Consider the following 14,786-nt stretch of genomic DNA (forward strand, 5'->3'; position numbering starts at 1 on the left):
ACTTGGGAATAAGCCCCATTGACTATCATTGTTAAAAGCATGTACATAGTAGCCTATTAAAAGTACAGACCTGTAACATTTCCCCCAATACAGGCACATACCACGGTAGCATCAAGTCTGATATATTAAAAAGAAATACACATTGAAATGAACAAAAGAACATAAGAACAGCCCCGCTGGATCAGGTCATAGGCCCATCTAGTCCAGCTTCCTGTATCTCACAGCGGCCCACCAAATGCCCCAGGGAGCACACCAGATAACAAGAGACCTGCAAGGCCTCCTGGGAATTGTAGTTAAGAACATAAGAACAGCCCCACTGGATCAGGCCAAAGGCCCATCTAGTCCAGCTTCCTGTATCTCACAGCGGCCCACCAAATGCCCCAGGGAGCACACCAGATAACAAGAGACCTGCAAGGCCTCCTGGGAATTGTAGTTTAAGAACATAAGAACAGCCCCACTGGATCAGGCCAGAGGCCCATCTAGTCCAGCTTCCTGTATCTCACAGCGGCCCACCAAATGCCCCAGGGAGCACACCAGATAACAAGAGACCTGCAAGGCTTCCTGGGAATTGTAGTTAAGAACATAAAAACAGCCCCACTGGATCAGGCCAGAGGCCCATCTAGTCCAGCTTCCTGTATCTCACAGCGGCCCACCAAATGCCCCAGGGAGCGTCTCTTTTCTAGGCTGAAGAGGCCCAAACGCCGTAGCCTTTCCTTATAAGGAAGGTGCCCCAGCCCCGTAATCATCTTAGTCGCTCTCTTTTGCAGTTTTTTCTTTTCCACTATGTCCTTTTTGAGATGTGGCAACCAGAACTGGACACAATACTCCAGGTGTGGCCTTACCATAGATTTGTACAATGGCATTATAATATTAGCCATTTTGTTCTCAATTGGCCTTCTTTACTGCCGCCGCACACTGGGTCAACACTTTCATCGACCTGTCCACCACCACCCCAAGATCTGATCTGTCACAGACAGCTCAGAACCCATCAGCCTATATCTAAAGTTTCAACTCTTTGCCCCAATGTGCATGACTTTACACTTACTGACATTGAAGCGCATCTGCCATGAATGGGGACCCAACTGAAATTGCCTCGCAACCCACCTAGTGGGTCTCAACCCACAGTTTGAGAAACACGGCTGTACTGTATTCTGTCCATTTGAGGAAACTGTTGCTCATACAAGGTAATAAATCCTGGCTTCTGTCTGTGGCGCGTTGATCTGCTCCTTGTCTCTGTACCTGAGACGAACCTTGGCCCTTCTGGCAATGCACAACCTACAGTAATCTGCTGCCTCCGCACAATGGTCACTGGGGCTGCCGGCAGATATGGGCAGCATCCCTCCCCCTTCTCTCTTCTACATTAGTTTTTTTCAGGCCTTTGCTAAATGTCACACCCAACTTGGCAAGAAGCCATCCTTCTTTAGTCCTTTCTAGGCAGTGCCTTCCAAGGAGATTCCAAGTCTCCTTCCACTGTTGTCAGCCACATGCAGCTCTGAGCTGTGGGAGGGCTGCACTTGCAAAATTCAGAATCTGGACTGAATGAGGAACTGATTGGTTGCACAAGCCTGGGCAGAGAGGCTGGGCGCAGGGCTCTCCTAGTCAGACACAGGAAGGCGAGTAAGATGGCAGCACTGGAACCACGAAGTGTTTTGGTGACTGGATCCAACCGGGGCATCGGCTTGGAACTGGTCAGGCAGTTGGTTGAGAAAAGCAATCGGCCGGAATGGATCTTTGCCACCTGCCGGAACCCAGAAGGAACAGAAGCGCCGGTGAGTCCAAAGGAGAAGCTAGCTTGACTTTAGAAAGGATCCTAAAATGGATACTCCAGTTTGAAGTCAAGAAAAGGTGGCCAGGGGAATGGAGGTTGGTGGAAAGTGAGGTTTCTGGTTTCTGAGGGTGTTGCTACACACATCTTGGAAACCGCTGCATAACTTGGTAGAGCAAGGCCGTTGTCAAAACTTGAGGATCAGCCTGAGATCCTTTCTGCAGAATTCTCCTGTAAAGTTACAAGAATGCAACAAGTACGCCCACGGGTTCACACGCATATGCATCTCCAGTCTGGGTGAGATTCTCAGCCTAATTGTATCCAAACAACCAGGCCAGCAGAACACACCTTCCACGAGTGAAAGCATCGGGATCCAGGTGGAAGTGCCTGGTTAGGACGTGTTTCAGCTCATCAGCTCCACCAGTGGGTGAAATGAAGCTGCCAGCACATCGCTGGTGGCTACGCATATGGGCCAGTAGTGAGACTGCCATCTTCCAGCACCAGTTAAATCAGCAGTGCGGGTGGGCCGTAGGAAAGATGAGGAGGCATCTTTTGTTTCTGGGCAGGGAGGGGGCAGAGTAGGAGGCAGAATGGAAATAGGAGGGGGAGGGACCAGGGGCTCGTGCTCCTATTTGCCTTTCCTCTCCCTTGCTACCCTCAGTTCTGCGCCTGCAAAATCCCGGCACAGAATCCAGGAGACCCAAATGGAAAGTAAAGACTTCCCAGGCTAAGGGGAAGTAAGGCTGCAAGAGATAGGGCCTTCTCAGTAGTGGCACCAACGCTATGGAACTCCCTTCCCCTTGACTTAAGAATGGCTCCCTCTCTTGAGACCTTTCGGCGAGGCCTGAAGACCCTTCTGTTTAAACAGGCCTTCTGAGTTCTTGGCCTTTTAACATCTTTTTAACATCTTTTAATATTTTTTTACAGGCCTGATTCTTTTATGACTTGCTGCTGCTCTATGCTCTTTTTACTTGTTTTTACTCTGACTGCTGTTTTTAGTATGTGTTAATATGTTTTTATTTGTTTTTTAAATTGTTTTTAATATGTTGTAAGCCGCCTTGAGTCCCTTCGGGGAGAAAGGCGGGGTAGAAATAAAGTTTTATTATTATTATTATTATTATTATTATTATTATTATTATTATTATTATTATTATTATTATTACCCCCCCCCCAACCATAGGATACAGTATGTTTGCCTCCTTGAAACGTGTGCGTTGTCGGGAGGGGGTTTGAGTAGGACCCGGGTCTCAGTCACCAACAGTTTTGCCTTTGATCTCATTGCAGTGGAAGCTCTTGCATGACAGTGTCTGTCTGTTTGGATCTTTCAGGTGCTGCAGAATTTGGCAGCCAAACATCAGGCTGTGGTGATTATCCCGCTGGGTACGTGGCTGCTGCTTTCCCCTGCCGCACTTGCCGTTTTGTACACTAGTGGGGGCAGGAGCTGAGGTTTCCAACCGTTGCACAAGAGCACTATTTGGCAGATAAAATGGGGGTTGGTTCCTCATTTGTACGAGTAGTTCTCACCCTACAGATGTTTTGCGCATAGAGACGTTCCATTTTCCAAGCTGTCAAAGAATGAATCTTATGTATCTGAAGAAAGGCAGTTTGCCTCCCAGGCAGTGCACTTGGGGGCCAGGTCACACTAGCACACACTGCTGTTAGCATCAGTGCAGCATTCAGAAAAAGAGCCTCTTGTGGATACTGTTATTCTTGCTTTAAATGTCATGATTAGAAATTAGGTTTAAAAACCTTCACTGTGTGCTTGTTTGTCCAACACATTTAATTCTGAAGCCGCTGTTTTCCCCTCCACCACCTCCAGCCTTTGCAGTTCCAAAGCCATGTGAGGTCAGCTGAGGCGGTTACTTCAGGCTGTGGATGGGAGGAGTGCCTGCCCCCCCTTTCCACCTCCCTGCCTCCACTGCTCCATCTCCTGTTCTCTGGATTTGAGAAGGGGATGGGAACAGAGCAGAGATGACAGTGTTGGGATACAGCTTCTCTTGGAGAGGGTAGAATAAATCAGGGCTGCTCCGTACATGTGTCAGAAAGGAGCTATGGCATTCGTCACTGTGTTTACACACAACAGGGAGCCACAGCATGCGTGTATATATGTAATTTGAATTGCATTTCTGGACATATGCTTGCCAGGACCAAGCTTGCCTATCCAAGCCAGGACAAAGTGATATGTGACATTTGCTGACAGTCCAGAGCACCAAGAGTATAGCAAGGCAATAGCACAGGTGGTTCTGCTGGGGTGGATCTTGGCTACAGAGAGCTGATTTTGATCCCTGCTGAAATCTTCACTGTGTTGCTGTAGATGTTTCTGACCCATCCAGCATCAGGGCTGCTGCAGCCCGAGTCACTGAGCAGCTGAAAGGGGCCGGGTTGAATCTGCTGATCAACAATGCTGGGGTTGCAAAACTATCTGCTGTGGAGACCAAAACACCGGAGAACATGTCTGAAGTGTACCAGACCAATGTGATCGGGCCCATGCTGGTGAGCAAGGTAAGAGCATCTGACACCGCTTCTTCTTGTAAACTGTTTCATGTTGTGAGTCCTCAGTGGCATCACTAGGATTCACGTCACCTGGTGCGGGAGGCCTGCGCATCACCCCATGCAGGGGGCGGTTTTTGGGCTGTATCTTTTGTTATAACACAGATATTTCAATGTGGTTTGTTTCATTGCATTCTGCATGAAATTATGCATTGATTGATATATAACATGATGGTCTTATTCCTCCAAATTCCAATTTTAGTGATTTTGGAAACTTGTAGAGTCTCACACACACACACCCCTGTGTCAACTTACTAACACTTTATTGCAGCAGTTCTCAAACTTTTAGCACAGGGACCCACTTTTTAGAATGACAATCTGTCCAGGACCCATTGGAAGTGATGTCATGGCCAGAAGTGACATCATCAAGCAAATTAAAATACATAATTATAAATAATTAAATTAAAATAAAAGAAATAATTAAATAAGGGGGAGCCAGTCCTGTTCCACCAAGTGAATCTACTCTGAAGGAAGTCTTATTGCGGGCAATGGGGCTTGCTCTCAGGAAAGTGTGGGTAGAATTGCAGCCTGTGAGCTCAGGCCTATGCATGTCTACTCTGAAGTAAGTCCCATAGTGGTCAATGGGGCTTACTCTCAGGAAAGTGTAGGTAGGATTGCAGCCTGTGAGCCCAATCCTAGGCATGTCTACTCAGAAGTAAGTCCCACAGTGGTCAATGGAGCTTTCTCTGTTGCCTGCCTGCAATAAGAACCCCCCAGAAAAAACAGTGAGATTTCCAGCCCTCCCAGTGCCCAGTTTAAAGTTCTTCTATTTCAGGCACATCAATACAAAGATGCTCCTGGCTTCACAAGTGCAAAATAGAAAACTTTCCCCTTACCAGTTCAAACCACGTTTTTGTCCTTTTTAGTGGGGGGGGGGAGGGGAGGCTGCCTTCTGGAGCATCTGTTGCACTTCAGCTCCATCGGATCAGGACCATTCTGGTGTCCTCACATTCCCCTTTGCCTGGCCTGACCACCAGCCAAGGCATGCCTGCCTCCTCGCCAGTAAACGCGACTGTGAGGCTGCTTCGCTCTCCATAGGGCTTCATAGACTCATAGCTGGGAGGGGGACCTCCTTCTGGTGTTGTAGGGGGATGCATTCATTGGATCATGACCATTTTGACGTCCTTGGAGTCCTCTCAACCTGCCCTTTCCGATGGACTAAGGCAAGTTCGCCTACTCATGAGTAAACGCGGCCACGTGGCTTCGTTTCAGGCTCAATAGACTCGCAGCTAGGAAGGATGGAACCTCCTTCTCAGGTGTATTTTGGGGGTTGCATTCATTGAAAAGGGACCATTCTGGTGTTGTTGGATTCCTCTCAGCCTGCCCTTTCCTATGGACAATGGCAAGTAAGCCTACTCATGAGTAAACGCGCAATACGGCTCAATTTCACTTTCCATAGGGATCCATTCATTTTTTCTTTCTGGTTTTTTGGCCATAACCTTTGATGGAAAGGAGCTATTTCAATTTGGTTTTTTGCATTGCATTCCGCTGGGAATTCCGCATCCAATGGTGTATGGCATGATGGGGTAGCTCCTAATGCTGCGATGTTAGCGCATCACCCCCCCAGGGCTCGTCCCCCCCGGCACGTCACCCGATGTGGCCTGCACCCCCCGCACCTCCTAGCGACACCACTGTGAGTCCTTAACATTTGCAGTCCCTAACATCGCACATATCTGATGCCTGTATTTCCTAGTGATGGGTCACACATAGATTTTCACCAATATTCTGGACCATGTGTTTGCCCTTAACACGACAAGCAGAAATTCAACAGGTGATACCTCCCCCATTATGGAGGTGAACAGACAGGAGAAAGTAGCACCCCCTGAATCAGGATTGTAAGTAGCTGTCATGTGGATGAGCCACAAGTGAATATTGGCACAAAGCTGGCAAGTAACTTCTGGATTCACATTTGGAGTCACACTCTTGCTTTTCCATTGATGAAGGGATGTCCACTAACCCCTTCCCAAAACTATATGGCTGCCTTGTTTTCTTTCTCTCCATCTCCAGGCCTTCCTGCCCTTGCTGAGGAAGGCAGCTCAGGAGAGCCCCCAGAAAGGGATGAGCTGCAGCAAAGCTGCCATTGTCAACATTTCAAGTCGAGCTGGCATGATTACAGAACATAAGAACAGCCCCACTGGATCAGGCCATAGGTCCATCTAGTCCAGCTTCCTGTATCTCACAGCGGCCCACCAAATGCCCCAGGGAGCACACCAGATAACAAGAGACCTCATCCTGGTGCCCTCCCTTGCAACTGGCATTCTGACATAACCCATTTCTAAAATCAGGAGGTTGCGCATACACATCATGGCTTGTACCCCAAAATGGATTTTTCCTCCAGAAACTTGTCCAATCCCCTTTTAAAGGCGTCCAGGCCAGACGCCAGCAACACATCCTGTGGCAAGGAGTTCCACAGACCGACCACACGCTGGGTAAAGAAATATTTTCTTTTGTCTGTCCCAACCCGCCCAACACTCAATTCTAGTGGATGTCCCCTGGTTCTGGTATTATGTGAGAGTGTAAAGAGCATCTCCACTCTGTCCATTCCCTGCATAATTTTGTATGTCTCAATCATGTCCCCCCTCAGGCGTCTCTTTTCTAGGCTGAAGAGGCCCAAACGCCGTAGCCTTTCCTCATAAGGAAGGTGCCCCAGCCCCGTAATCATCTTAGTCGCTCTCTTTTGCACCTTTTCCATTTTCACTATGTCTTTTTTGAGATGCGGCGACCAGAACTGGACACAATATTCCAGGTGTGGCCTTACCATAGATTTGTACAACGGCATTATAATACTAGCTGTTTTGTTCTCAATACCCTTCCTAATGATCCCAAGCATAGAATTGGCCTTCTTCACTGCTGCCACACATTGGGTCGACACTTTCATCAACCTGTCCACCACCACCCCAAGATCTCTCTCCTGATCTGTCACAGACAGCTCAGAACCCATCAGCCTATATCTAAAGTTTTGATTTTTTGCCCCAATGTGCATGACTTTACACTTACTGACATTGAAGCGCATCTGCCATTTTGCTGCCCATTCTGCCAGTCTGGAGAGATCCTTCTGGAGCTCCTCACAATCACTTCTGGTCTTCACCACTCGGAAAAGTTTGGTGTCATCTGCAAACTTAGCCACTTCACTGCTCAACCCTGTCTCCAGGTCATTTATGAAGAGGTTGAAAAGCACCGGTCCCAGGACAGATCCTTGGGGCACACCGCTTTTCACCTTTCTCCATTGTGAAAATTGCCCATTGACACCCACTCTCTGCTTCCTGGCCTCCAACCAGTTCTCAATCCATGAGAGGACCTGTCCTCTAATTCCCTGACTGTGGAGTTTTTTCAGTAGCCTTTGGTGAGAGACCGTGTCAAACGCCTTCTGAAAGTCCAGATATATAATGTCCACGGGTTCGCCCACATCCACATGCCTGTTGACCTTTTCAAAGAATTCTATAAGGTTCGTGAGGCAAGACTTACCCTTACAGAAGCCATGCTGACTCTCCCTCAGCAAGGCCTGTTGGTCTATGTGTTTTGAGATCCTATCTTTGATGAGGCATTCCACCATCTTACCCGGTATGGATGTTAGGCTGACCGGCCTATAGTTTCCCGGGTCCCCCCTCTTTCCCTTTTTAAAGACAGGCGTGACATTTGCTATCCTCCAATTCTTCTGGCACCGTGGCCGTTTTGAGGGACAAGTTGCATACCTTAGTCAAGAGATCTGCAACTTCATCCTTCAATTCCTTAATAACTCTTGGGTGGATGCCATCAGGGCCCGGTGACTTATTGATCTTTAATTTATCAATGAGGTCTGAAACATCTTCTCTTTTAACCTCTATCTGACTTAACTCCTCGGTCAGGTGGGGCCGTTCGGGCAGCGGTATCTGCCCGAGGTCTTCTGCCGTGAAGACAGATGCAAAGAACTCATTTAATTTCTCTGCCATCTCTAAGTCTCCTTTTATCTCCCCTTTCCCTCCCTCACCATCCAGAGGGCCAACCGCTTCTCTGGCGGGTTTCCTGCTTCTAACATATTTGAAGAAGCTTTTATTATTCCCCTTAATGTTGCTGGCCATGCGTTCCTCATAGTCTCTCATATCACCTTCTTACATTTCTTTTGCCACAGTTTATGTTCCTTTTTATTCTCCTCATTAGGGCAAGACTTCCATTTACGGAAGGAAGCTTCCTTGCCCTTCACAGCCTCTCTAACTTGGCTGGTTAGCCATGCGGGCACTCTCCTGGATTTAGTGGAACCCTTCTTTCTTTGCGGTATACACCTCTGCTGGGCCTCTATTACTGTTGTTTTAAGCAGCCTCCATGCACTCTGGAGAGATTGGACTCTTTTTACCCTCCCTTTCAATCTCCTTCTAACCAGCCTCCTCATTTGGGGGAAGTCTGCCCGTTGGAAGTCAAGGGTTTTTGTTAGAGATTTGCCTGGTATTCTTCCCCCAACGTGCACGTCAAAACGGATGGCAGCATGATCACTGTTCCCCAATGGCTCAGTAACGTTTACATCTCTAACCAGGTCCTGCGTACCGTACAATATTAAATCCAGAGTCACCTGTGCTCTGGTGGGCTCCGTGACTAACTGCTCTAAGCCACAATCATTTAGCACGTCAAGAAATCCGGTTTCCTTATCGTGACCAGAACACAAATTGACCCAGTCAATATGAGGATAATTGAAGTCCCCCATGATTACAACCCTGTCCCTCCTTGTCACCTCCCTGATCTGTTTTCTCATTTCAAGGTCCCCATCCGATTTCTGGTCTGGAGGACGATAGCACGCCCCCAGTATTACATCGCTGCACAAGCCTGGTAATTTAACCCACAGAGATTCTACAGTGGAGTCTGACCTGTCTTCAATATCTACTTTGCTGGATTCTATCTCTTCCTTAACCTAAAGGGCCACCCCACCTCCAACACGCCCCTGCCTGTCCCTCCTGTAGAGTTTATAGCCCGGGATTGCGGTATCCCACTGATTCTCCGCATTCCACCAGGTTTCCGTTATGCCCACTATATCAATATTTTCCCTTGTCACCAGACATTCCAGTTCTCCCACCTTTGCTCATAGACTTTGGGCATTCGCATAAAAGCATTTATACACGGAATGCCCCAGGATGGGCTGCTTATTCGCTCCTTTGTCCCCGCATCCTCTCATTGTGCCGAACCGTCTATCACATCCCATCTCCCTACCTTTCCCAATTTCTTCTCCTACCCTGCCTTTGTCTTGTTGTTCTCTAACCTCCCCATCCTCATCCCATAGGGATGAGGAGTCCCGAACCGGATGCCCCTCGGCTCCTGTCGGCCTTCCCCCAAGGATCAGTTTAAAAGCTGCTCTGCCACCTTTTTAATGTTCTTGGGTGGTATACAGGACCCGCCATCTCCTACCGTTGCAGCAAGGTATGGGGTGCAAGACGTGACAGGTTCGTTCCATTGACAGCATCAAAGCAAGGAGAAAGTGCCTCTCCCTCAAATGCTCTTTCATAAGTCCTTTCCCACTGTCTTCTGGCTCCTCACCCTTTCTGTTCCTTATCCATTTTTCCCACTTTCAACAGGCAGGGAGATAACCAGTAGGGGCAAGGACTGTATTTTTCCTCTCTTTTTATTCATGAAACTTGCAAAGCAGCACGTACACCAAAGCTGCTGCAAATTATGAACTTGGCTATAACAACAACAACAGTAAAGAGGCAATTTCCAGCTTCTGAATAGAAAAATTCCATTCAGTGCCATATATGGTTGCCACTGCAAAATAAAATAAAAATTATGGGTCTCTAGGAAGAGCAGCCAATAATGCCTCTTACAGTTCAGTCTTGTGCATGTGTAGTCAGAAGCCACTGAGGAATACTCAATGGGAAAGGGTTTATAGGATTGCAGCCTGGAATCTACAATGTCTTCCTTTAGACCTATGTGTTTTCTCAGCGTCTTTTTCATTGTAAAGCTCTTTGAAAAGTAATTTTGGAAATATGACCAAAGACTTTCTCATACACTCTCTGCCAATCCCTGACAACTGGATTCAACTCCTGCCTACCACTGTCAGAAGGGAGAGCATAATCATCTGTCCTTAGAAAATGTCCCTAATAAAATCTCATGGGCCTCCCAAGCCCTCCTTTTGATCTGCTGTCCTCTTTTGGGACTGGGATGCCTCATCCGCTGCTCTGTTCTGCTGTGTCTCCCTCCCAGGCTGCTCTGAACATGCTCACCCGCTGCATGTCTCTGGGATTTGCTGAAGACGAGATCCTGTGCATAGCGCTGCATCCTGGGTGGGTGCAGACAGAGATGGGAAATATGGTGGTAGGTGCTTCATCATGGAATATTATCCAAACATAGATACAATTAAATATACTTATTTAACTATAGGCACGCACCACTTAGCAACCGTTGGCTAAGTGAACGGTAAGATAGAAGAACGGCAGTCTATCTCCAGCCGCCAGCTAGTGTCTGGCAGGGAGTGTCTGTTTACGCAACAAAGGCAATAGATTGGACTGAATGTTCACTTAATGACCTAATCACATAACAACAGGGATAGGAGAACGTATCCCCATCGTTAAGTGGCACCCACCTGTACATGATTCAATGTCCAAGTAATATTTTATTTCAAAAAATATTTCCAAACCTTAAAAAATTTTCGAACTTCCAACAAAATGCTTTGTCTCCAGCAGGCCAGTTCTCCATCTCCAGGTGTTTCCCAACACCTCAACATTCTGTATCTTTTGGGGGACATGCTGAACATGCTCGGTCAATGCCCACTTGCTTTCAGCCCAACCCTACCAAACCCCCATGCAGCGATGCAGCGGCTCCAGCAGGTCCTCCACTGAATTCCAAGAGGGAGTTTGGGCTGCTGGAAGTCTCCTCGGGGTAAAGGGATATTTTTCTCTTTGCCCCAGGATAAGCACCAGCAGCTGCAATGGGTCAACATGGACCTGCACCAGTGATACTGCAGGTGGATCAACCTCGGGAAAAGGGGTTGGGTTCCTCATGTGCTGTGGCCGCCACACCTGCCTTTGCATTCCAAATTCCTTGAAGATTTGCTTCATTGTGTTGAAAGATGCTTAAGTTCATTTGATCACCGCTCTGTTCAGCCCCTTTCTTTCCGGCCTGCACAGTCCTTGGGACATTCACCTAATTTCTCTTTGCAGGGACTGGCCCCAATGATGGTGGATGGGAGCGTGCAGAGCATCCTGAACTCCCTTGGCCGCCTCTCTGAGAAAGACAATGGCGTTTTTGTGGATTGGGAGGGAAAAGCCCTTCCCTGGTGAGACACCAGAATGCCAGCTTGAATGGACTGCAGGCGCGAACCCTTGCTAGGTCACGTGGAAGCTTTGAGCATTGGCATGGAGCTATGCTGCAGATTTCTGCAAGGACTCAGATGAGCGGTGCTTTGAGCAGCTTCTGAGGCGGCGCTTTTGACCTTCTTTTGTCCATTCCAAGGAACTAGCTAAGCCAGTGGAGTCACTAGGGGGTGTGGGTCGCACTGGGTGACGCACACAGGGAGGTGACACCACTACTGGCCAAAATTTTCAAAATCTTGGTATTATTTGACTAACACCAGCATGTTATGTCAGTGGCGAAGCTAATGATCATGCAGCCCGGTGCCAAGCTCAAAATGTTGCCCCAGAAGTGACGTCACAACCAGAAGTGGCATGACACCCAGGCTTTTTTAAAAGTGAAAATTGGGAGGAACCCACCTCTTCCCCCAGCAGCTTGCCAACTAATTGCTCTGCTGCCTCCCCCTAGTCAGTGGCATAGCTAAGGCATCTATCTGCTATCTAGGGTGAAAGAAGATTTGTAGCCCCCCAAGACAAAATCAAATTAATTAAGTAAATAAATAAAAAGTGTGCCCCTGATAGCTTCAAGACACTATGCTGGGGTGATGGTTATTCTCCCCTTGCTAAATATAAGAGGCACCACTTGAAAAAGTGCCTTTTACCCAGTCAGCAGGGGTAACTGTATTAAGATACATGGAAATGAGAGCTATATATATTTCATGCTGTATCGCACAGGGGGAGTGCGTCCCTGTTGGTCCTGCTGGACCTCTCGGCGGCTTTCGATACCATCGACCATGGTATCCTTCTGGGCCGATGGGCCGAGTTGGGAGTTGGAGGCACTGTTTTGCGGTGGTTCCGCTCCTACTTGGAGGGTCGGTCCCAGATGGTGGTGCTGGGGGATGCCTGTTCAACACCCTGGCCCTTGAGGTGTGGGGTGCCACAGGGCTCAATTCTGTCCCCCATGCTATTTAACATCTACATGAAACCGCTGGGAGAGGTCATCCGGGGACTTGGAGTGGGGTGCCATCAATATGCTGATGACACCCAGCTTTATCTCTCCTTTCCTCCAGACTCCAGGGTGGTGGTTGAAGTCCTGGAGCACTGTCTGGAGGCAGTGAGGATCTGGATGGGGGCTAACAAGCTGAAATTAAATCCAGATAAGACAGAAGCTCTCCTGGTTCAGAAATCCTCGATGCAGGTGCTGGACTATCGGCTTGCTCTGAATGGGGTTGCACTCCCTCTGAAGGAGCAGGTTCGCAGCTTGGGGGTCCTCCTGGACTCGGAGCTGCTCCTGGATTCCCAGGTGGCAGCTGTGGCTAGGGGGGCCTTCACTCAGCTTCGGCTGGTGCGCCAGCTGCAGCCGTACTTGGATCGTGCAGACCTGGCCACGGTGATCCATGCCACGGTGACATCGAGGTTAGATTATTGTAACACGCTCTATGTGGGGCTGCCCCTGAAGACGGTTCGGAAACTGCAATTAGTGCAGAGTGCGGCAGCCCGTGTGGTCACTGGAGCTAGGTGGTTTGACTCTGTCAGCCTGCTTCTCCGGGGACTACCTTGGCTGCCCGTTCATTTCCGGGCCCAATCCAAGGTGCTGGTTTTGACCTTTAAAGCCCTATACTGCTCTGGGCCAGGATATCTTAGAGACCGCCTACTCCCGTACAATCCGGCTCGCCCTCTCAGGTCATCAGAGAAGGCCTTTTTACAAGTGCCGCCACCCAAGGAGGTCCGGGGGGTGACTGCAAGAAATAGGGCCTTCTCGGTAGTGGCACCAACATTATGGAACTCCCTTCCCCTTGACTTGAGAATGGCTCCCTCTCTTGAGAGTTTCCGGCGAGGCCTGAAGACACTGCTGTTTATATAAGCCTTCTGATTCTTTGGCCTTTTTAACATTTTTTACACATTTTGTAGTTTTTTACAGGCCTGATTCCTCTGTGACTTGCTCTTTTGTGCTCTTTTTATTCTGTCTTTTAATCTGACTACTGTTTTTATGGTTTCTGTTAATGTGTTTTTAATATGTTTTTTATCTGCTATTTGTCTTAATTTATGTTTTTAAATCTGTTTTTTACATGTTGTTAGCTGCCCTGGGTCCCTTTCAGGGAGAAGGGCGGGATACAAATAAAGTTTATTATATTATTTATTATTATCTTGATAACATGTCACGGGCTCTCAGAGCAATCAGTCTCAAGTTAGTTTTGAGTTAAGAAAATCTACTTTTTGTTCCATAAGGCAACTGTGTTTTCATTTTCAGCTTACTTTTGCTAGAATATAGATATTCCAGTGCAGTTTGCTTCATTGCACTCTGCATTAAATTACCTTTCCAATGATGTGTAACATGATGGTATCATTCATAATACCAAGATTTTCACAATTCTGGTCACTAGTGTGAAGCTCAGCTTGATGCCCGGTGCAACTGCTACCCCCTGCACCCTCTTAGCTACACCACTGTGTTATATATCACTCAGTGCATAATTTCATGCAGAATGCAATGAAACAAACCACGTTGAAATATCTCTAGTCTACCAAAAGCTATAGCCAAAAAAACACCAGCGGGTACAGGGTGATGGCGCATCACCATGTCCACTGCCCTGGGCGTTGCCCCGCCAACTGTATGGGAAGTCCATCGTGGGGGTGACACACTGGCCTCCTACACTGGGTGATGTAAACCCTAGTGACGCCACTGAGCTAAGCACTGCTTCATGGCTGTGGCGCCATGTTTATTCACAACTTCAAATCTCACAACTATGTCCTCTAGGTTTAGTAGAGTCTATAATCGGAAATTCAGAGTGATCGGGGAGCAATAGCATGTTGGGAAACTTTGGATGTTGTGAGTTCATGTCTAAGGTCTCCACTACAACCTGTAGGAGCCTGTCCTTTGGAATGGCAGAGATTATGGCTTTTCCTAAACTCTTTAAAAATAAACAACAGCTGCTTTGCTATGTGCAATCTGTATGTAGTATCTGTTTGAAAGCAAACTTGCCTTACAATTGAAAACTTTGTGGGAGAATCCTGCATGTCAGAATTCATAACCAAAAAAATTGGGGGACACTAGGGATAAGAAATAATGAAATGGAAGGAATTCACATCAGCTTCCTATACCTTGAGGAAAATTTTCCCAATTCTGGGAAACTGAGTTTAGTTGTGAGCACTCATCACTCTCTGCCTACGTGGAAAAACAATGCAGCCTTGCTTAACCCATTTTTGCCTGGCCCACAGGTGTACAT

At 47.8% G+C, this 14,786-nt stretch overlaps 1 protein-coding gene across 1 annotated transcript; it reads left to right on the forward strand.

The window, feature by feature from the left end:
• The first annotated feature begins 1,622 nt into the window (after positions 1–1,622).
• Positions 1,623–11,553, forward strand: LOC136660404 (C-signal-like). Its single transcript, XM_066637554.1, has 7 exons — positions 1,623–1,769; positions 3,094–3,145; positions 4,080–4,267; positions 6,323–6,434; positions 9,651–9,697; positions 10,478–10,588; positions 11,434–11,553. The coding sequence occupies exons 1-7, from the start codon at positions 1,623–1,625 to the stop codon at positions 11,551–11,553; spliced, it is 777 nt and encodes a 258-aa protein (XP_066493651.1).
• Positions 11,554–14,786: the final 3,233 nt, after the last annotated feature.

Source organism: Tiliqua scincoides, chromosome 9 (genome assembly GCF_035046505.1).
Source record: "Tiliqua scincoides isolate rTilSci1 chromosome 9, rTilSci1.hap2, whole genome shotgun sequence".
NCBI classification, from domain to species: Eukaryota; Metazoa; Chordata; class Lepidosauria; order Squamata; family Scincidae; genus Tiliqua; species Tiliqua scincoides.

Coding starts and splice junctions, on each gene's coding strand:
- LOC136660404 (XM_066637554.1), top strand. CDS start 1,623: ATGGCAGCACTGGAACCACGAAGTGTTTTGGTGACTGGATCCAACCGG. Junction 3,146..4,079: donor TGTGGTGATTATCCCGCTGG/GTACGTGGCTGC, acceptor GTGTTGCTGTAG/ATGTTTCTGACCCATCCAGC. Junction 9,698..10,477: donor TCTCCTACCGTTGCAGCAAG/GTATGGGGTGCA, acceptor TCTCCCTCCCAG/GCTGCTCTGAACATGCTCAC.